Raw genomic sequence first — 22,399 nt, 5'->3', positions numbered from 1 at the left:
AAAGGTCTATCAATAATGAAAGGGCGTATTTATTGGGCCATTTTGAGTCGAAAATGTTCTATGACATTTTGCCGTCCGAGCCACTGTTTACAAGTTATGATTGGAGTAATTTACGGATGACCCCTTAAATTTAATTAAGAAATTGAAAGACAGCGCTAATTTAATGAAGGGGTCATCCCTAAAATATTCAAATCATAACTCGAAAACCGAGGCTCGGACGGCAAAATGTCATAGAACATTTTCGACTCAAAATGGCCCAATAAATACGCTCTTTCATTATTGATGGACTTTTCACAAACACCCTGTATGACAATAAAAGTGCTAACGCGGAACGAAAGAAGAGTGCAGCGGGTAATAAATAATATTTTCCATTTTAACACTTTATATATCCAAAGGTGAATGTAAAATGAATACTGTCCTTTCACTAGCTTTAATTTCACCATGAAATATTTTGGGAAATTGGAAATTTGGTGAAAAAAATAAGAACACGAGCAATATTCTCAAATAATTGATGTTCTATAATTATGTCTCTAAACGAAAAATTTTCAAAATATGGCATTTTAGTCATTCGCTTTTGTTCACTTATCATTTACTTTTTCTTGTCTTTTTCCACATAGACAGTTTTTAATAATTATTATTATTTTTTTGATTTTGAAGATATTTTCTACTCAATGTTACATCCAGAAACTCAAGTCAATACTGTCTCACGCAACGTTTATTTGGATAGATTCACGCTAGATATTTATTCTCTGTATTATTTTAAAGTCAGTGTTTGAATTTGATAAAAGCCTTTTCCAGTATGACGAAATTCGTTTCCAAGCACCCAATATTTTCGCGGCTGACCTAAACACACAATGCTCATTTCGGTATTATTGCGATAGATACGTCACTGAAAAATTAACTCGCAAAAGGACTCGAAATAATTGTACTCTCCCAGCATAGATTTTATTAATTAATTAGAGGTAATTTTTCACATTTTTGCGTTGAAGTGAAAACTTTTAATCCGTGTTTACTTTCAGACTTAAGTTTGAAAAATCCACGATGAATCACCATTCAGGGCCAATAATAATCTCATTAATAATAATACTAATGAAAGGTAAGCATGTAGTGTTTTGACAGCCATAGTGGTGGATTTCTGCTTACCAAAAGCCCTCGTTATACGTAATCAACCAGAAGTGAGATGAGACTAGATGTACTGAGCTAACCAAATTCTTCACTTGGCGAAAGTGAATATTCTTGATAAGACACGAACGGTTGGCCCTCTGGTAGCGGTTTCTGAGTTTTCCCTCCAAAACGTGAGACGCTCGCGGCGGTAGACAGCCGAACTAGATTCAAGCGCCCGCGTCGGTGTTCCGCGGCTTTAGGTTGAGGGGAAAGGGGTGGGAAATTATTTTGGAACTCGACCAATTTTTTTTCTCTCTAGCGTAGGCGCGATGGAAGGGGCATAAAATCCTCAAATTTGTTCACCTGTGCCAGGATCTATTACCAATGCTAGAGCTCTTTACTTCTAGTCTCTACCTATTTCTGATTCAACCCATCATTATCGTGGTGAAAATTATGTCCACCATGTTTTCTTCTCACTTTCATCTCAATAAGATCTGTGTTGTACAGTTCTCTCCCCATTATTCACCGTTACGTCTCAAGATACTGGCAAGCATAAACGGCCGAGTGTGACAGCTGTCTTTAAAGATTTTATCTGAAATCCTTCGAACTAATCGTAATTTTGTAATCATTATGAAATCACACGATATCATCCCGATCCATTATGTAATCACACGAAATCATCCGCATTCATTATGCTATAACACGAAATCATTGTGTAAACACTTCACCTGTAGTAAGGCGTAGTCTTCATGTTTCTTCAAGCCTATAGTTCTACACGAGTAATCATATTGTATTAATCATTTCGTACTCATTGAAATAATTTGTATTCAGCGTAATAATGTCAATGCATGTTGTACTCAATGTTTAAGTAATCAGTGTAATTTGTACTCATGTTGTACTCAATGCTTTAGTAATCAGTGTAATTTGTACTCGTGTTGTGCTCTACGATTACGTAATCAGCGTACAACCAAATTCTTACTAGTTAGCCCTTAGGCCGGGTATTCATAGGTTCTCAGTTGTTATATGTATGTTCCTGATCTTACATATAGGTATAATGGGTGAGGAGATTTTCCCATACGTTAAAACATCCGACACTCAATTTATTAAATACAAGTAAGTATTACCTTTTTTTAAATTAAACTCAGAACTTTTCAATTATGAAACTGTAATGATTATCACGAAAGGTTTTCAAACGTAACAACACTAAATCTGGGTATAATTTCCGTGAGTATACTCGTAAAGATGAGCAAATGATAGATTTTAGTAAATGCGTTTATTCACTACAGGAACTCACCTTAATAGACGTTGTGCGATTTGAGATTAACGGCATGCTGCAGTACTTAGAGAGAACGTACAATATCCAGTAAGTTTTAATTATCAACAAGTTAAATTTTATTTACAATGTCAGACTTTAATGAAATTCATCATTTTTCACATCTCGAAGCTTTCAATTGGATTTAATCAATTTAGATACCGTTCTTGAAATATATAAAAACCCGCAAAAATATAACTTACGTTTGACAAGAAAAGGTAGCCCAGATAAGTCTGATTCTAACAAACGTTCCCATACATTTGATTTCTCTTCAGCATCTTCATTGCGTGGCGATACCATGGGAACTAAGTCTGTTCGAAAAAGAAAAATTTTGGGCATCGTCTGGTTTGGCCGGAGTGACGGAAACAATCATCATTTCGAGTTCGCCTCGCAAATACGTTACGACCAATCTCGATATTCTGCAAATGGATTCCACGGCAAGTTGCAACTTCACCCCAAAAATCACTTTTAATAATCAAGTTAATAATTAGGTGAAACACCTCATATTGGCTGCTCTGTTGACAGTGGCTTTCATTTTGACGGCGAGTCGCGTTATTTACGGGGAATTCCCATTAAATCTTAGCCAACAGTGTCTACTATCACTGACCTATCGATTCGTTATTCATTTATGGGACACTGTTTCTGTATTTTTCGCTGAACGTGAGTATTTGAATGGCATCAATAAGCCTCTTTGATGTAACTAAAACTCTGCCATCCATCTCCCTTTTTGGCACCTGCGCTCTAGGCGTTTTGTGTCCAGAGAGTGTGCAGAGAGTTATGGGTCAACCCCATTGTACGTCTCGACCCCATTATACGTCTCGACCCCATTATACGTCTCGACCTGATCTCGATACTGAAGGTTGCCTATCCCCTTTTTCACATCGAAGAGGTTTATGAAAATGAGACAAAAGCACCATTAAGTGCTATATTTCTCATTTGCAGCTTACCCACTAATTAGAAATCGAGTTCTGGATCGCATCATTTGTTTGATTTGGCTCTTGGGTTCTGTCATAATTGTCATCTTCATGACGTCGTACATGCAATCAGATCTGACGGCTGAGAGTTATTCTTATATCGATTCCCTCTATGATTTAATCGATGAAAGATCGATTCAACCCCGAATATTGGAAGGTTCAATAGTTCATAACTACTTGAAGAAAAAGGTGAAATTTAAAGACTTTATTGGGTGTCGGACTCCTACAGTTCAAAGTTCAAATAATATCTGGATCCGTGTGGACAAAAGAGATATCAAAGAGTAGCTCAATTTTAAGTCTAATTAAGTTAAAACTTTGATTTTCGGTATTAGGCTTTAGAAGAAGATAAAATAAAAAACTGGATGAGTAAATTGGATGAGTCGAGTTACGGAAATATCGTCGACTATATTGATTTCGAGTATTTTATGGAAATTTGCGATGGAACGAAATCTTTCATTTTCGATAAGCGAACCTTCTTGTGGACCATCGGCATATTGTTGGCGGATAATATTGAGGAGCGATACCAAATGAAGGAACTTTGCCGAGGAGTGTATTTTTCGAAACCTAGTGGCCAGGAATACACTGCTTTTCTCGCCAACAAATCTTTTCAGGAGAGTTACCCATTGTTCCAGGAAAGCTACGGTTTATCGTAAGTCAATAGGATTGTTGCTTTAGTTTCCAACACATCAGCGATTATCAGAGTTCGAAAAAAGCCGTTTTTTTCCGTTTACCAATTTTTGAGAGTCGAAACTCGCACGTCAATATAACAAAATACCTCATAAAGCGAAGAACCTATAGCTACACGAGCTCTCCGCGGTAGAGGCAAGTCAGTGCATGAAATCTCTCTGACTGCTCCACTTAAAACACAGACTCCATATGGTTGGTGCTGAGAAAAGATGTGAAAGGCTTGGTTTGTTCAAATTTAGCCCTGGTCTCTAAAGTGTTTACTAAGGCCGTTGTTCAGCAGAGCTCGCCGCTGAGTCCGCTAAGTCACCAGTGTTAACTATGTTTTACTGAACAGGATTTTGACGTCATCCCGCTCATCGGTGAGCCAGCGCGGTCACCAAGAAAATAGTTGCTTTTTTGGATCACGTGACGTAAAACACTTAGTTCTTAGTTTGACGAAATACAAAAATGGGGCAATACTGAGGGGACTACTTATTTAATTATTTACGTTGTTTTTACCAAAAAGTGTATGAGGGGAAAAGTATGAAAATGGCCATAGAGCCTGTGTTAAAAAGCGTGGACATAAAAGCTTCGCCAATAACTATTTAGTTTACTAGTGACTGATGGACTTGCCAACTCGCGACTGAAAGTAGTTCAGACATTTATACTCCTTGGTTTTACTTTCGGGGTTGAAACTTGAAGCGATTACAAAACAAAATGGAGGCGATAGTAACGCCGGTTGATATGATATCTCATCACAATATGCTCCAGAAACGTCAAAAACATTTATGAAAGCAATTGTGAAGTATCTTGCATTATTGTAAAGAAAGCAATTATGCAAATAGTGACGGTAGTGAAAAAGTTTAAAAGAGAAAAATAGAAGAATCCACATAAAACGTTAGGTATTTGCCAAAATAAAGCAAAGAGCCTTTAATAATTAAGATAAAAATAATTCTCATTTACTTCTAGAAAAGAGTCCTCTCCCTGTAGAAATCAAGGGTAACCATTTTTTACTATTAACGTTACTTAAATCCATATTTTAACTTTAAATAATTTAAAACCTTACCAATTACCAACTCTGTCCAGGCTATAAACACATTCGAGGAAATTCTAGCATACACAATAGCAAACGACGGTAACCGCGAACCCTTGCGCGAATTAGCACAAGACCTACTTTTAGGGAGTGAATAAATCTAATATAGCTACGCCGATTCAACTGCCAACTACGGCGAACCTCTGATGTCTCGCGACTTTTGGCCATTTTCATACTTCCCCTCATCCACTTTTGTTCTTACTTACCTCTATGAACATGTATTCATCCAAGATTCGTTAAGCCTTGGTATCTTGCACGCTTTATTGCACGGCCGCCATTTTGGTACAATTTTCTGTCACATGTTTAGCATATCTTGGTCAATTACGCGATAGTTACGTTAACCAACAAGGTGGTTACTGTCGCCCATTGCGCTTGCTCAAAAAATTTGAGCTGCAATTATTCCAAGAACTAACCATTTTTACATTAAACCTTTACCCAATATTAACACAAACTTGATTTTCAGAATGATAGTCCTCTTCGAAACGCAGCCTTTTGCGTACTTGTACAATCTCATTCACGCGTCTGTGGATTTCGTAACTTGGCGCAAACATCAAAAGGAGGATTTCACACTGAATTTGACTTCACTTTCTTTCTTTTTTCACATTTTATTTATCGGATATCTGTTTTGCATTGCCGTTCTCGTCTTGGAAATTTTCGTGGCGTACATCATTGGCCAGTTTAAGGGAGTCAAGAAAATGCGACGACGATCGAGAATGTTCATATAATGCCTTCAAAAGTCTAAGAAGAACCAGATATTATAAATCCAGATTTAACAAAGTTACTTTAACGGTTTTCTCATAAATGATCTCTTTAAATTTAAAGGGAGTGAAAGTAAATTTTATCCACGCATGCGCCTCTCATTTTCCCCCACTTTTACCCTCCGACATGTGAAAAGGGCTATTTCTAATTTGTTCCTGCCTTTGGCAAGGAAAACTTGGTGTGTAGAAGATTAGCCATCATGTTAGGGTAAGGGCAAAGAGGTGGAGTAGAAGGCTTAACTGGAGTGTTCTCGTTTGGAAGTTTACCTCTAAGGTTCCGATGCGCGCGCATCTAAATATCTGCCCTCTTATTGGTTGAAATACGGCGAACCGGATATTAAGAGGAAAATATTACAAATAAATAATAAACCTTCAGAAGCAGAACCCGTTCTATTGTGAAACTAGTTTCATTCGGAATCGATCTTAAGTAGTAAATGTTCACTTAACAAAAACGTTTGTTTACACTTCTTGATCTCATTCGCCCTTTCAGGTTTAAGTCTAAGCCAAATACAGTCCCCAAATATCATAACGCGTTAGAAAACTTAATTGCTCGTATCTCATTATTAATATTGTAGATAGGCCAGGGCCGGATTAAGCAATTTTGCACCCGGGGGCCGAGATAGTGTGCGCCCCCTTAAGTCGGAAAAAACGGAACAGCAAATGTCCCTAAGGGGGAATAGTTAAACTCAATGCGCCCCCAACAAGCATTGCGTCCGGGGGCCAGTGCCCCCTTGCCCCCCCTTAATCCGGCCCTGAGATAGGCACATATTTGCAGTTGTAACCGGGTGCTTAAATTTAACAACCTTTCACAAACATAATAACGCCGAAAATGTAATAAATATTTTCATGCTTTGAAGTAAATGAAACGTTTGCAAAGAATTCTTGTGTTTCAGTGTCTCATAAATGACCTCTTTAAATTTAAATAGAATAAATGAAAATTTATAAACTCAAAACAAAACTTTTGCAGTTCAACATGCCATTTTTAAAATGGCGGAGAATAAAGTAAGAACAGAAGTAATATAAGAAACCTCCCTACGGGAGGGAAGTATACAAGACGCCATAGGCATAACGTTAAAACACGCGAGACATCCTCGAACCGCCAAATACCATATTCAGACACTATTGCTCATGGACAAGGTACGGTAGATCTTAGTCCTTTGATATGGTCGTTGGAAAGGAAGGTTTCTTATATTACTTTTGGTAAGAACAAGTTGGGGAACCAAAATAAACCTCTCCGAGTCGAGACAATATTAAGAGGTTTTTCTTAAATAATTATAGTTGATACTAATTATTTTAATCGTCACTAATTAACCTTAATTTTAGTTAAATCGTTTTAAGACACTTTATTCCTAAAATGAATTTAAACATAGCTATATTGTTGTATTATAAAACAAGTTCTTTTTCATATTTTAACTCATAGTTTTACCTTAGCAATTCTCAACACGCTAATTCGAATCCAACCAAGAATACCTATTTTTAAATCGCATAGCCGAAAATTAATTGGTTTTAGTTCTCCCAATCATCGAAAATTTTTACAATACACCGAAGAAATGCATTTGCAGGTGCAGGTAATGGCTCCACTTTGTTGATTAGCCTCTTTTACATTTGATCGCGCTTAACAACGACTCCCAGAGAGAGAGAGAAAACCATTTCGTATATTTTCTACTGAAAGCTATTTCTAGAAACTCGAAACTTTCTCATTTAGCTATAAAGGCAACGCTTATTTTGATATTATTGTCCTATTACGCTCTGTTGAACGTTAATAATTAGTTTGGAGAACGCCTCTTAACGCAATTTTCGCTTTAACCGCAAAACACACAATACTCATTTTGCTTTCTACTCTCCCAGAAAAGGTTAATAAACACGCTGCAAGTTTCTCGTACTACTTCACTTCAAACTCGGAAGCTAAAAAGTACCAAAACTTCACAATGAACCGAGTTTCAAGGCGAACTATCATGTCTTTAATAATAACAGCAATAATAAAAGGTAAGAATGCAGGTTGACAAACATCTGCCATGGTAAACCCCATCTGAAAACGTTCACAAATAGAATACGACTGTATCTCCGATTACGTTCTCAGGTGATATATATGCATGTGCTTAATTTAACACATAGGTATCTTGGTTGAGGACCTTTTTCCCTACGTTAAAACATCTGACACTGGATTTATTAAATACAAGTAAATGTTATGTTCTTGATTCTTACAAGAAGTGTTTTAACATAAGGAAACTGTTTTGATTTCTACGAAAGGTTTTCAAACGTGACGAGCTTAACTCTATGTCTTGTTAGCGTGAGTTGTTTCGTAAAGAAGAGCCAAGGCTTTTGAAATTAGCATTGGGTTTACAACATTTAGTTACGGAGATACTACTTGCCAACACTGGCCCCTAAAACAAGGAAGTAGAGTAATAATTAAGTTTTACTTTACCACTGCACGAGGGGCTCCTCAGACCGCAGGACAAATGACGATTTTCCTAATAGCAAAAGTGGATGAGAGGAAAAGTATGAAAATGGTCAAAAGTTGCGAGTCATAAGAGTTTCGCCGTAGTTGACCGTTTTATTGGCGTAGCTATACTGGGCCTGTTCACTCCCTTAAAATAGGTCTTGTGTTAATCCGCGGCTACACGGTTACCGTCGTCTGCTATTTTTTATGCTAGAACTTCCTTGATTTGTGTTTGTAGTCAGGACAGAGTAGCTGGTAATGTTTTAAAAATTATTTGAAGGTATAATATGGATTTAAGTAAGGTTAACGAAGCAATAGAAGAGCACATAAAACTAGGTACGTTTAAAATAAATATCGGTAATTTAGCTATAGCGTGAGCAGCTTGCATCGTGATTCGCGTGATCGAGTGGGTCATGGTTAAACCAAGGAGCATAAATGTCTGAACTACTTTCAGTCGCGAGTTTGCAAGCCCATCAGTCACTAGTAAACTAAATAGTTATTGGCGAAACTTTGATGTCCGCGTTTTTTAACACAGGCTCTATGGCCATTGTCATACTTTCCCTCTCATCCACATTTGCTAATAGTTTCCTTAGAGACAGCCCCTTTAATAGAACCAGGAATACCTAGATTTCTTCTACTTAGAATTGTTTAAAGGTCACATCTTGGGTATTTCTGCATGAATTAAAGGGGAGGAGTAAAATCTATCACCTTGAATCATGCGAAATGTATTTTAACTTAAAAAAAAACGTGACACTGACGTAGCTTGGAACCCGTGCAGCCACTCCCGCGGCCTATTAGTGCCGTACTCGAATGTAAACAAGTTCTCTTTGTGTGTTCTGAACTAGTAAATCTAGGGTCGACGGTTGTCTTATAATAATAATAATAATAATCTAAGCTTATGTCTATGAAGCGATTTCCACACTAAGCCTTTGGCTTGTTTACAGGTGGGTCCCTTTACAATGCATAGAGGGGTGGTGGATATCCCCTATGCCCAAGCTAATCTATACAGCGCCCTATACTAACTATTACCGTTAACCTCTGCAAGTTTTGATGGAAAGGAGAAACCAGGTTAGACCCCGGAGGAAAACTCCTTTTAACAAGTGAGGAGAGAACTTGCAAAGTCTACGCAGAAGGATTTGTTCACAGATTTTCACCCGGTGCCACAGTCCGGGATCCTCTTGCTGCGAGGCGAAAGCGCTAACCACTACGCCACCCCACTATATATGTAAATAGCCCTTGAAATGCTAGGAATTAGAAGTAGGTTTAAGAAAGTTTTAAGGCCTTTCCCTTAACTTCAATCAGATAATACTATGGGGTCTAGTTCCTCTTAAAGATTCCAAGTAGAAGTACACTTCTGCTTGAAAAAGATTAATAACGTTTTTAGATTCAAGGTGGATGTAAGCTCCACATGTGTCTATTTCCTGAAGGTAAATGTTGTGAAGGTCATATCTTCGTAGATACATGTTTGAGACCACATGTTCTTTGGCGCTTGCCACTCAATTTGACCCCAAGAACACACTGTATATGTAAATGATAAATTTCACTGCAGGAAACCACCTTCATAGAAGTTATTAATACGGAGATTGTTGGCAAAATTCAGTTCTTAGAGAGAATGCACAATATAAAGTAACTTTTAACCTATTAAGAAGATATTTCATTCCTTAAGAATGAATTCTTGCTTGGACAACGTAAGAAATCTTGGAAATTAATTACTTTTGACTTGTCTTAGGTTTAAAAGGGAACTAATTAGTATAGAAAGCATTCCTGAAATATATGAAAAACCTGAAGAGTATAACGTAAGTAAGACAATCACATCATAGACTGGGGCAAAATAAGAGCCGCTATATATTATTCCTTTTGCTTTAGCATATTCATTTGGTGCCCATACCATGGGAACTAAGCCTATTCGAGAAAGAAACATTTTGGGGACCAACTAGTATCATCGGCGTGTCAGAGACAGTCATCATGTCACGTGCCCCTCGCAAATACGTTACGACCAATCTCAATATTCTACAAATGGATTCAACGGCAAGTTTAAACTTCGTCCTCTAAAGAAACCCCAACATAATAACGAAATTAATATTTAGGTGAAAAACGTTATATTGACAACTCTGTTGATAGTGGCATTCATTTTGACGGCGAGTTGCTTAATTCACGGGAACCACCGATTGACCGCTAACAGACAAAGTCTATTAGCACTGACATACCGTTTCGTCATTCATCTGTGGAACACTGCTTCGGTATTCTTCGCTGAACGTGAGTCCCTGGTAAAAAAAAAGAGATAAAAGTCAGCATTGTGATTTAATTCTCGATTACAGCGTATCCTCACATCAGGAATCGGGTTCCGGATCGGATTATTTGTTTGTTTTGGCTCTTGGGTTCTGTCATAATTGTCATCTTCATGACATCGTACATGCAATCGGACTTAATGGCAGAGAATTATTCTTACGTAGATTCGGTATACGATTTAATTGATGAGAAATCGATCCAACCACGGCTTTTGCTTGGTGGTGTTTCTGACAACTACTTGAAGAGAAAGGTGAAATTGATAGAATCAGTCTTTTGAAGTAACTCTACATTGCACCACGAACCTAGGGGGTCAAAGTTCGAATATTTTTTAGTGATCAAAGAGAGCATACAATATCGATGAAAATATTTCGAATTGTTCGGTCTTACATTTAAAGGGGCTGACCAACCCCCTCTCCGTTTTTACCCACCCGCTTTGCTAAGCTCTATGAGGAAGATTGTCGTTTGCCCCTTTTATTAACTGAAGCTTTTGGTTTTTTTATATTAGGCTTTAAAAGATGATAAAATTGGAAACTGGTTACGAAAATTGGACGAGTCAAATTTCGGAGATGTCATGTACTTTTGTGATATGGATAACTTTATGGAAATTTGCGACGGAACGAAAGCCTTCATTCTCGATAAACAATCCTTCTTGTGGACCATCGGTAGAATGTTGTCGGAGGACCACCAAGAACGACACAAAATGAAGGAACTTTGTCAAGGAGTGTATTTTTCGAAACCTAGTGGTCAGGAATACGCCGCTTACCTTGTCAACAAATCTTTTCACGATAACAACCCTGAATTCTTTGAAAGCTACGGTTTGTCGTAAGTCACCAGAATTGCTCGACTAGGTTCCAAGATTGTGAGGAATCGAAAATCCTAACGCTGCATACAAAATGTCTTCCCCAAATCAACGCCCCTTACTACATATATTTTTCTTATAGCTTTAAAAGAGACATCTTTGAATTTACATTTCATTTAACTGTAAAGAAATCACTAATTACGCAAAATAATATTAAAACACGTAATTTCCAGATGGCTGGTATTCTTCGAATCCCAGCCTTTCGAGTACTTGTACAATTTCATTCACGCATCTGTGGATTTCGTGACTTGGCAAAAACCTCAAAAGGAAGATTTCACACTAAATCTGACTTCGTTGGCCTTCTTTTTCAACATTTTATTTATTGGATATCTGATTTGCATTGCCGTTCTCATATCGGAAATTTTAGTGGCGTATATCATTGGCCAGTTAAAAGGAGGCAAGAAAGTACGTCGACCTCGCAACAGAATCTTCACGTGGTGATTTGATTAATAGAACACAAATAACCAGAAAATTTACATCTGGTCAATATAATCTGTAGCAGCAATTTGTAATCATTTGGAATTGTACGTCAGAAAGCTATTATTTTTATTGAACTATTAGTAAATTACCAACCTGAAAACGTTTTGAGTAAGCAAAATAATCATTACATTTACGCAGCTATTAGATATTTTCTACAGAGTTATTCTTATTATTACTATTCAAATGCTTGCAAATAAGACTAGATTGGCCATTTTCGAGCGTGTTTCGAAGCTTACTCGAGTTAATAGAGACCACATGAGTATTATACTGTATTTATATGAGTAAAATATTTGATAGACAGCATGGAGGTCTGGGGAAAAGCCTTAACTGAAATATGCCAACACCATGATTGCTTTGATAAGAGGCCCCAAGTTTCTTAAACTATTTGTTGTAATTTTTTTAAAGCATTTATTTTATTTGAAAAATAAATATTTGATTTTAATCAAACGATTTCTGTAAAAAAAAATATTTGATTTTAATCAAACGATTTTTGAAAAAAAAATAAATATTTGATTTTAATCAAACGATTTCTGTAAAAAAAAATATTTGATTTTAATCAAACGATTTTTGAAAAAAAAATAAATATTTGATTTTAATTAAAGAATTTTTTGAAAAATAAAAAATTGATTTTTATGAAACGATTTTTTGAAAAATAAATATTTGATTTTAATGAAATGATTTTTTGAAAAATAAATATTTGATTTTAATGAAACGATTTTTTGAAAAATAAATATTTGATTTTAATGAAATGATTTTTTGAAAAACAAATATTTGATTTTAATCAAACGATTTTTTTAAAAAAGACGAGTGATTTAAATCAGCGTTTTTAATCAAACGATTTAAATCAACAATAACCTGTATCTGCCTTGCCGTTATTCTCTAGCCGGAGACGAGCCTAAATAATCATCAAAATACCAAAACCTTCGTAAGAAAAGAAAGGTAGAGAAATTATTCGTGTCCAATTTTAAATTCAACGTCTGTCACGATTTTTTAGGTGATTTCCATAATATTTACATTGATTTCTCGTTATCGCCGCAGATTACTTGTGATTCTGTTTGAATTCCAATTAATTCCGGTGATACTTTGGTGAATGCCGTGATTACCACTGGATTCTTGGTGAGTTACGATGAATTCAGTGATTATTTCTATTTCAACTGAATACGATTTTTATTTTGGATTTTCGATTTCCTCGATTGATTATGTGTGATTATTTCACGAAATTTGTGATTACAAAAGATTACAAGTAAATCATGTGATTTTCTCAAGATTTCCAGTGATTATCGGCGATTTCTGATAACCTTTGATTACCCATAAAAAATTAATGTGATTACTGATGATTTTCTAAGAATTCTAGAAATCAAGTAAACGATTTTTGCGCGGTTTTGTATACCTGATTATTCAAGTGACTAACCCCTCGTGCTTTTGCAAAGAGTTATTGTGTGTTAGTGTGTGAAAATCGATAGTAAGGGTACCAGCCATATATTTCCGGTTTTATTTCGTTACGTGGCAAGAAAGTATCGATTTGTTTACAGTATAAACTATACTTTTTTTACGTTACACAACTATATTATATTAATTAAAGCGAGTCTCTGCTGTATAAACAATTGCCAGTAGATACTTCCATAGCCATGGGTTGGAATTAACTGGCCCGCTAAATTAAGCGAAGGTTAGTTTTAGCTAGTAGGCATTTTTTAATTGGTTCCTGCCTTTGGCAAGGAAAACTTGGTGTGTAGAAGATTAGCCATCATGTTAGGGTAAGGGCAAAGAGGTGGAGTAGAAGGCTTAACTGGAGTGTTCTCGTTTGAAAGTTTACCTCTAAGGTTCCGGTGCGCGCGCATCTATCTCTGCCTTCTTATTGGTTGAAATACGACGAACCTGATATTAGGAGGATAATATAACAAATAAATAACAAAAAAAAATAGAAAATGCCACCCAAAGCTGCTATCTTCAACTTCCCCTCTTCATACCCTCTTTGGTCAGAGAGAAGCCGGCATTTGCTTTAAATGCAATTTCATTACTCAACCGTTCAATTTGTTTTTTGTGGATTGATTCCACTAGGCTTCGTGCAAACCTAACATTAAAAGGGTCCATTAATTATAGTAAAAACTGCACTTGGCAAAGGTAGTTGACGTTAAAGGTCTCTATTTGGACTTAACCAGATCGAAAATAGCAACGACAAAAAAGGAGGAATTACTGGTGTTGTTTCCCAAAAACAACTGGATAAAGTCACGCGTTGTCGTTGATATAGCCATTCAAATCATTCGGTTAGAAACTGTTATACGCGAGATAGATTGATAGCCGCCATTTTTTTGTGGTTGACCAAGGCTTATCGGAAACATGCCTTGAATGAAAATAACGGAAGTGAAAAGATATAAGATTTAAATAAGGAAGACTTTATTGAGGAGGTTGGAAAATATCCCTACTTGTACAATCTAAGCGACAAGGGGACAAAGATACCAATTCAGAGTGGAAACCACTCAAATCTGTCACGTGACCCAAAAATATCTACCGCCAAACTGAAAATTAAGCTATATTCCCACTCGACCGGAAAAAACCGGCGGAAATCACACATCCAACGGTAGAAATTTTAACTTACGCCGGCGTCCGGCGGTAGACCGTTCACACTACGACTGAATTTTTCAGTTTGGCGGTAGATATTTCTGCGTCACGTGACAGATTTTTCGGTCGAACCCCTTTCTGCCGGGTTTCCGTCGTGTTTTCCGTCGAGTGGGAATCTAGCTTTAAAGAGAACTTGGTCAAAGCGTTCGTTGGACGTCAAACGTTGGCTAATGGTTCAGCCTCACCAGGGTTCACTTCTACATTTATGTTTTGTTCGGTGGCGGAAATAACGTTTCATTCGGAAACACCATTATTTCTTTTAGCGTTATACTTATAGTTTTTACGCTACTTCGTTTTGTGGTTAATTGAAAAAGGCGTAATTTTCGTTATTTGCGTAGCGTCCACGAATATGTTTATTATCTTGGTATAAACGCACTAAATATAAATTTAATATCAATATGATTGCGCTACTAAAGTCGGTAGTCGACCACATTTTGTGCAGCGTATTCTACTGGTAGAAATTCGGAAAAAAAAGGTAGAAACGCACATGCTTTATAGCACGAAACTGTATGAACAGCACTTGCCTTAGAGTAAGCGTGTTTGGTAACCATCTTACACTGTACAGTATAACCACTCAAAATATCACGTTTTTGACTTAAAATTTTATACTTCTAATCCTAGTTTTGTTTCAGAAATTGGATTTAAAATTTCAGTTGAAAAATACATGATGAACTGCGTTTCCACGCGAATTATAATTTATTTTATAATAATAATAATAGTGATGAAAGGTAAGAATCTTAGTCCAGGGTACGCGAGAATACGTAAACTACGTATCCTCAAATGCTTGAAACTTCAGAGTTTCTTGTGAAAAGGATATATTACAAAATGAATTTAGGCACTCTGTTAGGTGAAAGTGTTCAATTGTGAAGTTAACGACATGAATATCCTTACGTGTTTTATATAATTTCTTGATACTTCTAGGCACCATGCCTGAGGACATTTTCCCATACGTTAAAATATCCGATACTCAGTTTATTAAATACAAGTAAGTGGTAGGTCGTTCTTAGCGTGTTTCTTCAATAATGAAAATAATTAATTTTTGTCAAAGATTCTCCAACTTAACCAAGTTAACGCTGGGTGTTCTTACCGTGAGTGTATTGAGCGGGAAGCCTTCATATAAACAGTTCCCCTATGAGCGGATCCTATAAAAGCGGTCCTCATAAACGCGGTTCCCCAACATAGCGATTTCCCAAAACCGCAGTTTACCCGTTGGGCAGCGGCTCTCGTAAACGCGGCGTACCGATACAGTAGTTACCAAAATAGCAGAACAACCGGGAGTGAAAAACGATAATCGTTTATTATGGTCAGAAGTGAGATTAGACTAGAAGTGAAGGGCTCTAGCATTGATAGTAGATCCTGGAATTAGTGAACAAATTTGAGGATTTTATGCCGCTTCCCACGCGCTAAAACTAGAGAGAAAAAAATTGGTCGAGTTCCAAAAACATTTCCTACCCCCTTCCCCTCAACCTAAAGCCGCGGATCACGGACGCGGGTGCTGGAATCTAGTTCGGTCGTCTACCGCCACGAGCGTCTCAAGTTTTGGGGGTAAAATTCAGAAACCGCTATCAGAGGGCCAACCGTTCGTGTGTTATCAAGAATATTCACTTTTGCCGAGTGAAAAATTTGGTTAGCTCAGTACTTCTGGTCTCATCTCACTTCTGTTATGGTGTAGGTTTGGTTATTTGAACACTAATATTACTAAGTCTGGTGAGGTTAAGTTTGATTATTTGAACCCCAATAGTATTACGTCAGTTAAGGTTGTGTTATTTGAACCCCAATTGAATTATGTCAGTTTTGGTTTTGTTATTTTAACCCCAATAGTACTAGGCCATGTTAGGTTTTGTTGTTTAAACCAGAATAGTATTAGGTCACATTAAGTTAGGTTTTGTTATTTGAATCCCAATAGTATTAGGTTAGGTGAGGTTAGCGTATGATGATCTAGTTGTACTTAATAGATAAGGTAAACTGTAGGGTTAAGAATTAATCAAACATCGCGTAAAAACACTGATATTTCCCAAAAATAGCAATCACTATTCCTAGAGCAGTAGTTTTTGAACAACGCGGCTGTTTTATGGAATCATGTTTGGCATTTCGGGAACTGCTCTTCTGGGAACTGCTGATATAAGGTATACCCGTATTAAGCGAAAGTGTTCGAAAGAAAATATTTTAGTAAAATTATATTTCTATAAATGCCTAATATGGCTAAAGGAAACCACGTTTATAGAGGTTGTAAATACGGAGGTGAAAGAAATCATACAGTTCTTGGACAAAATGCACAATATTAAGTAAGTTTGAACCTTATTTAGAAATTGTTTAAATTGATAATCTCCCACTTATCGTAGCTTCCAATTGGATTATACTGATTTGGGAGCCTTAACGGAAATTTTCAAAAAACCAGAAACATACAGCGTAAGTTTGCCCCATAACATAATTAGACATTGGACTTGGACAATTGCAATTTATTTTTCTTCAGCATGTTCATTTCGTGGCATTACCATGGGAACTAAGTCTATTCGAGAAAGAAACATTTTGGGCAGCGACTGGTTTGGTCGGGGTGACGGAAATAGTTGTCATGTCAAGTGCGCCTCGCAAATACGTCACTACCAATCTCGATATTCTCCAAATGGATTCCACGGCAAGTTGCAACTTTACCCCAAAAAAATCACACGCAAACCAATAACAATAATTAAAATTATAATTAGGTGAAACACCTCATATTGGCTGCTCTATTGACAGTCGCTTTCATTTTGACGGCAAGTCGCGTTATTTACGGGGACTACCGATTAACTGCTAACCGCCAGTGTTTACTATCACTGGCCTATCCTTTCGTCATTCATTTATGGGACACTGTTTCTGTATTTTTCGCGGAACGTGAGTCGCTTGTAAGAAGAAGGGAAAAAGGTCAGCGTAATAATTTCATTCTCGATTGCAGCTTATCCTCGAATCAGGAATCGAGTTCCGGATCGGATCATTTGTTTATTTTGGCTCTTGGGTTGTGCCATTATTGTTATCTTTTTGACATCGTACATGAAATCAGATTTTATGGAAGAGAGTTATTCTTATATCGATTCCGTTGACGATATAATCGATGATGAATCGACACAACCGCGATTATTGAGTAGTTCACCTTCTATCAATTCCTTGATGAGAAAGGTGACACTCAGTTCTTTGGGCGAAGGACTTCTAGTGGTCATGACCCGAGTAGCTGCGCAGCTCAATCTCTAATTTTTGAATTTTTGGTACTATAGGAGGGTAGAATTAAAAACTGGTTTAATAAATTGGATGCGTCGAGTTTCGGGACTGCCATCGACTTTAATGGTATGGATTATCATATGGAAATTTGCGACGGGACAAAAGCTGTCATTCTCGATAAACTAGCCTTCTTGTGGACCATCGGCAGATTGTTGGTGGAGAATGTTGACGAGCGATACAAAATGAAGGAATTATGCCAAGGAGTGTATTTTTCCAAGCCCAGTGGTCAAGAATTTACCGCTTACCTAGTCAACAAATCTTTCCACGACAGTCACTCTGAGTTCATGGAAAGCTATGGTTTATCGTAAGTCAATAGAAATATTGCTCCATGTTGACAACGCCAAAGAGTCTATTGACTAAAGGGTCTCCAAAAATTTTTTAAATTTATTTGAAAGCACCACGTGATGTCAAGATCCAAATATCCCATTTGACGTATTTCAAATAATTTGAACCCATCCGCTCTTGACTTTTTTCGAGTTATTTTAAAAAAATTTCTCAGTATAAAAATTAACATGATTTTTAGATTGATGGTAATCTTCGAAACGCAGCCTTTCAAGTACTTGTACATTCTCATCCACGCATCTCTGGACTTTGTAACTTGGTCAAAACCTCTAAAGGACAATTTCACACTAAATCTGACTTCGTTGGCTTTCTTGTTTCGCATTTTATTTATTGGATATCTGATTTGCATTGCTGTCCTCATATCAGAAATATTCGTGGCGTACATTATTAGCCACTTGAAAGGAGGCAAGAAAGTACGTCGACCTCGCCATGGAATCTTCACGTGGTGATTTTATTAGTTCAAAATACGGTGACGGTCCAGAACCGTCATAAAAAGTGACCCCAGCAGGCAAATTACGATTTTGCGAACCTTCTAGTTGCTGGAATTTTTCAAGCGGGAAGAGTGAAATACGAGAAGCTACCTTTATAATGGATTATCTCACGTCACTTGAAAAATGGCGGATGAATGAAGCATCCAGCAACAAGGAGTCCAATAATCAATGCTTGCACAATACCAAAGAGGGCAAAAGCAACAATTTTGGAAAAAACCAAAATATTACCTGAATCCTCTCCATTTATTTTCCCTGAATATTGATCTATTAGTGCTATTTAACGATAAGCTATTGAGTATTTACTTTAAGTCCACTACAAACAGGTAAAACCTTAATGTAAAGTAATAATGCATTACTTCACTTTGAATCTAGCAATGTCTAAATCATTTTTCGGGCCACGTATAAATGTTGTAGACCCTAATTAATATCCATTTCAAATATTAATATCAAAAGATGTTCTTGGAATATCGAAATGGAACAAAGCTTTAGAGCTACAGGCACTAATCTTACAAAACCTACTGTTCATATTTGGCTTTATATTGCGAAAATAGAAAATAATAAGGTTTTGTAGGATTTGTTAATACACCGACACAAAAATAGCAGGGAGTATGAATCAAAGAATAGAAGCAGTATAATTAGTAGGAAATATGAATTGTTATCGCATATCTCAACACCTCTTTAAATAAATTTTAATGTGTCGCACTGTAGCTTTTGTTTTTATTTTGCTACAAAATGAAAAAAACAACCTTCTTTACCGTAATTGAGAGCCACACGAAACACCTCGTTTGCTTTTTATCCTAAATCGACATCTCTACTCTGTTTTTAATAATTTACCACAAAAAATTAATAGATGGTGTGAAAAACTAATTTAAAATTTTTGATTTGGACGACCGTGGTTAGTCCCATACACCTGAACGAGGTAAGGAGCAGGGATAAGGGAGGTGAGATGGATTGGAAATGATGATGGGTGACCTGCAGCACCGTATCTCTCCCAGTGTACCTCGCGGCCGCCACTACCCTTTGGTAGGCGATTGTTAAGTGCTGCCTCGTTGGGTCATATTTGTATGAGAACTAGGTTGTATTTTTAAGATAGAGGGAGCGTCTTTCACAATATCGTTCGGTACGACCCTACCTACCGCTGAGGACGCTGGGCGGACTACGGTGCCGTAGGTGGTGGTACAGAGGCAACGATATAGGTATGGGGGTTTCCAATCCATTACCTCTCCTACAAGGGGTTGTACCTCGTATGAGCAGTTCCCGGTAGAGCAGTTCTCGAAATAGCAGCCGCGATTCCAAAAAAACAGCGGCGTTGTTCAAAACTGCTGTTTTAGAAATAGCGGCTGCTATTTTGGGAAATAGCAGTGTTTGTCTTCAGTTTCGAGTATTTCTTAACAATACAGTTATATTCGTTGTTTTCGAAAACTACCTTTTTCTGTGATCATTTAATTGAAATAATCAACTTTAACCTAACCTAACCAAACCTAACCTAACACTATTGGGGGTTCAAATAATCAACTTGAAGCTAACCATATCTGACCTAGTTCTATTTAAGTTCATATAACACAGCGTACACCATAACAAACAACAGTCGTTTTTCGCATTCCTGTTTTTCTGCTCTTTAGAGAACTGCTGTAATGGTACGCCGCGTTTACGAGAACCGCTGTATCGGTAACTGTTGTAACGGGTAAACTGCCATTTCGGGAAACCGCTATTTAGGAAACTGCTGATATGAGGACCGCTATTATGGAATTCGCTCATCTGAGGGCTTCCCCCTACAAGGTAAGGAGTGACTTGTGTCTCTACGGGCGCGGCCATGTTTCCCAGTTTTTGTGACCCATCGTGCTTTTTGCGGACCACGTAGGCGGCGGTTTCGCCCACCTTTAACTCGTAGTAACAAAAGTTCTTTCACGGGGCGTAAAAGCGTAAACCCGCCAAATTTAGAAGTAAATGGTCTAGTATGAAAATGTACTACGTTTCATACTTATAGAGAGCTATATATTATTTTCTTATGGTTCCGCAAAATTCTATTCGAGTTGGGCGTACATTAAATAAGCTCCCTAAACCCACAAGAAAACAAAAGTTGAAAAAAGTCTATTATTTAGCGCACTTATGATCATTAAACTCCACTGATTCGAGTTTTGTTGCGGGACTTAGGATCATTAAATTCCACTGATTCGAGTTTTGTTGCGGGACTTAGGATCATTAAATTCCACTGATTCGAGTTCTGCTCCCGGTCAAAAGTTTATTTATTTTTATATTATCATAAGCGATTAAGGGTCTATAAGTATCCATCAGTATATCTTTGGTTGAACGGCACCTGCCTCCCTCCTTTACGTCAGCGCATAAGACAAATCGGGCGCCAAAAATAAAAGATTAATTTTTGTTACCTTAGTGGCACCGCAAAATTGCGAGAGGCTAAAGAGAGAATTATACATAGGGTGGCCTGTCTCTCTTCGGTGGAAATCATAGTTTAGTCAAAGGGTTTCCCTCCTGCTAGCTTCGATCTGTGTTTTATACGCGGATCACGCGGTACTCTTTACACTATTGTTGTTTATACGTTTCAAAAGAAAATCAGGCCAAGTTTTTAGCATGGTTTTTTTCAGAGAGCATGATTTTGTATAGACATTTTGGGAAGAAAATTATGGAACGAAAACCTTGCCTGCAATCAAGGAGAATATTTTAAATGTCTCCTTTGTCATACTAAGAGCACACTAAAGGGAAGGCTTCCGTGGCGCTAGTGTGTCATTTAATTTAATACCAGAATTATGAGCTGCAGGGGTCAGACTATTCCTCTGTAGATCCCATTCAGACATACAAACTTAATGAAATATTATCAATTTATGATAATAATTGAGAACGATTACTGTACGTTGTTTGAGTTCAACCATAAATAACAATGTAAAAGCTCGCCTGATATAATATTGGCCAGGCATTTAAGTATGCAATTGAAGAGCAAAATAAAGGCCAGCGCTAGTTAAATCACGCAGCTCACGAAAGAGAGAATAGCATGCTTTAGTTGAGATTGATCCACTGTTTGTAGTGTCGCTGAACCACGCCGGGAAACCACGGTTGAGTGTTATGAAAGGTTGGTAGTTCAAATTTTAGACCGTTCCTGTATTTATTGCACCTTTTTTCCTCATCACTGCGCATATATTGAGATATTGCATCGAGAGTGACTAATTAAATATATTTGAACGTTAAATTGTAACTAATAAGTGTTTCTTTTGAGTATTTATAAAAATTCTCTCTGAAATGATATTTGGCCAACGCCCGTTGTTGTGAAATCATCTCCCAACAATTCTGTTGAGAAATGAGACCCCCAAAGTCACGTAGAACAGAGCCAGATTTTAAATAGCAATTTCATTTTTCACCAAGGAAGTTCAAGATAACGAAGTATAGAAGTCTCTCTTCGCGAAAAGTAGCGGGTCACGTGTCCATTTTTCGGCTTTTGGTTTAATTGTGCATGATCGCAACACGCCGTTTCCTTACACAATCACCGTCAGATGCCAGAAGAATTGTCGTCTGCCTCAGTATGATGCGTTAGAAAATTGCGCATTAGCACATCGGCACCGACGACGGGAGCTTATTGGCCGACCTTAGTTATAACGTTACACCAATATCCCCTTGCTTTCACACCCTCCAGGCCTTTCCACTCCAATTCCCGAAGAGCTATGACTCGAGGGCCTAATCACGCTCATACTACCCTTGTATTAAGTGCGA

General features: G+C 37.3%; 2 protein-coding genes and 1 long non-coding RNA gene across 3 annotated transcripts; all 3 read left to right on the top strand.

The window, feature by feature from the left end:
* Positions 1-4,753: 4,753 nt before the first annotated feature.
* LOC149709274 (uncharacterized) lies at positions 4,754-5,632 on the top strand. The gene is made up of 3 exons (XR_016380297.1): positions 4,754-4,958; positions 5,026-5,055; positions 5,613-5,632. It is a non-coding gene; the product is annotated as an uncharacterized LOC149709274 (long non-coding RNA).
* A 4,811-nt stretch (positions 5,633-10,443) lies between these two features.
* LOC149709273 (uncharacterized) lies at positions 10,444-12,180 on the top strand. Its single transcript, XM_089863473.1, has 4 exons — positions 10,444-10,603; positions 10,666-10,886; positions 11,142-11,458; positions 11,669-12,180. Exons 2-4 carry the CDS (start codon positions 10,749-10,751, stop codon positions 11,934-11,936), a joined length of 723 nt encoding a protein of 240 aa, XP_089719599.1. The 5' UTR covers positions 10,444-10,603; positions 10,666-10,748; the 3' UTR covers positions 11,937-12,180.
* A 3,135-nt stretch (positions 12,181-15,315) lies between these two features.
* LOC149709272 (uncharacterized) lies at positions 15,316-19,095 on the top strand. The gene is made up of 10 exons (XM_089863986.1): positions 15,316-15,322; positions 15,516-15,579; positions 15,643-15,682; positions 16,803-16,879; positions 16,937-17,003; positions 17,068-17,229; positions 17,297-17,465; positions 17,527-17,747; positions 17,843-18,150; positions 18,370-19,095. The coding sequence occupies exons 1-10, from the start codon at positions 15,316-15,318 to the stop codon at positions 18,635-18,637; spliced, it is 1,383 nt and encodes a 460-aa protein (XP_089720112.1). The 3' UTR covers positions 18,638-19,095.
* The last annotated feature ends 3,304 nt before the right edge of the window (positions 19,096-22,399 follow it).

This window comes from Phalangium opilio, unplaced genomic scaffold (genome assembly GCF_054372755.1).
Source record: "Phalangium opilio isolate 3A_F unplaced genomic scaffold, DU_Popi_V2 ptg000013l_1, whole genome shotgun sequence".
NCBI classification, from domain to species: Eukaryota; Metazoa; Arthropoda; class Arachnida; order Opiliones; family Phalangiidae; genus Phalangium; species Phalangium opilio.
This window is presented reverse-complemented; position numbering and strand designations above follow the sequence as displayed.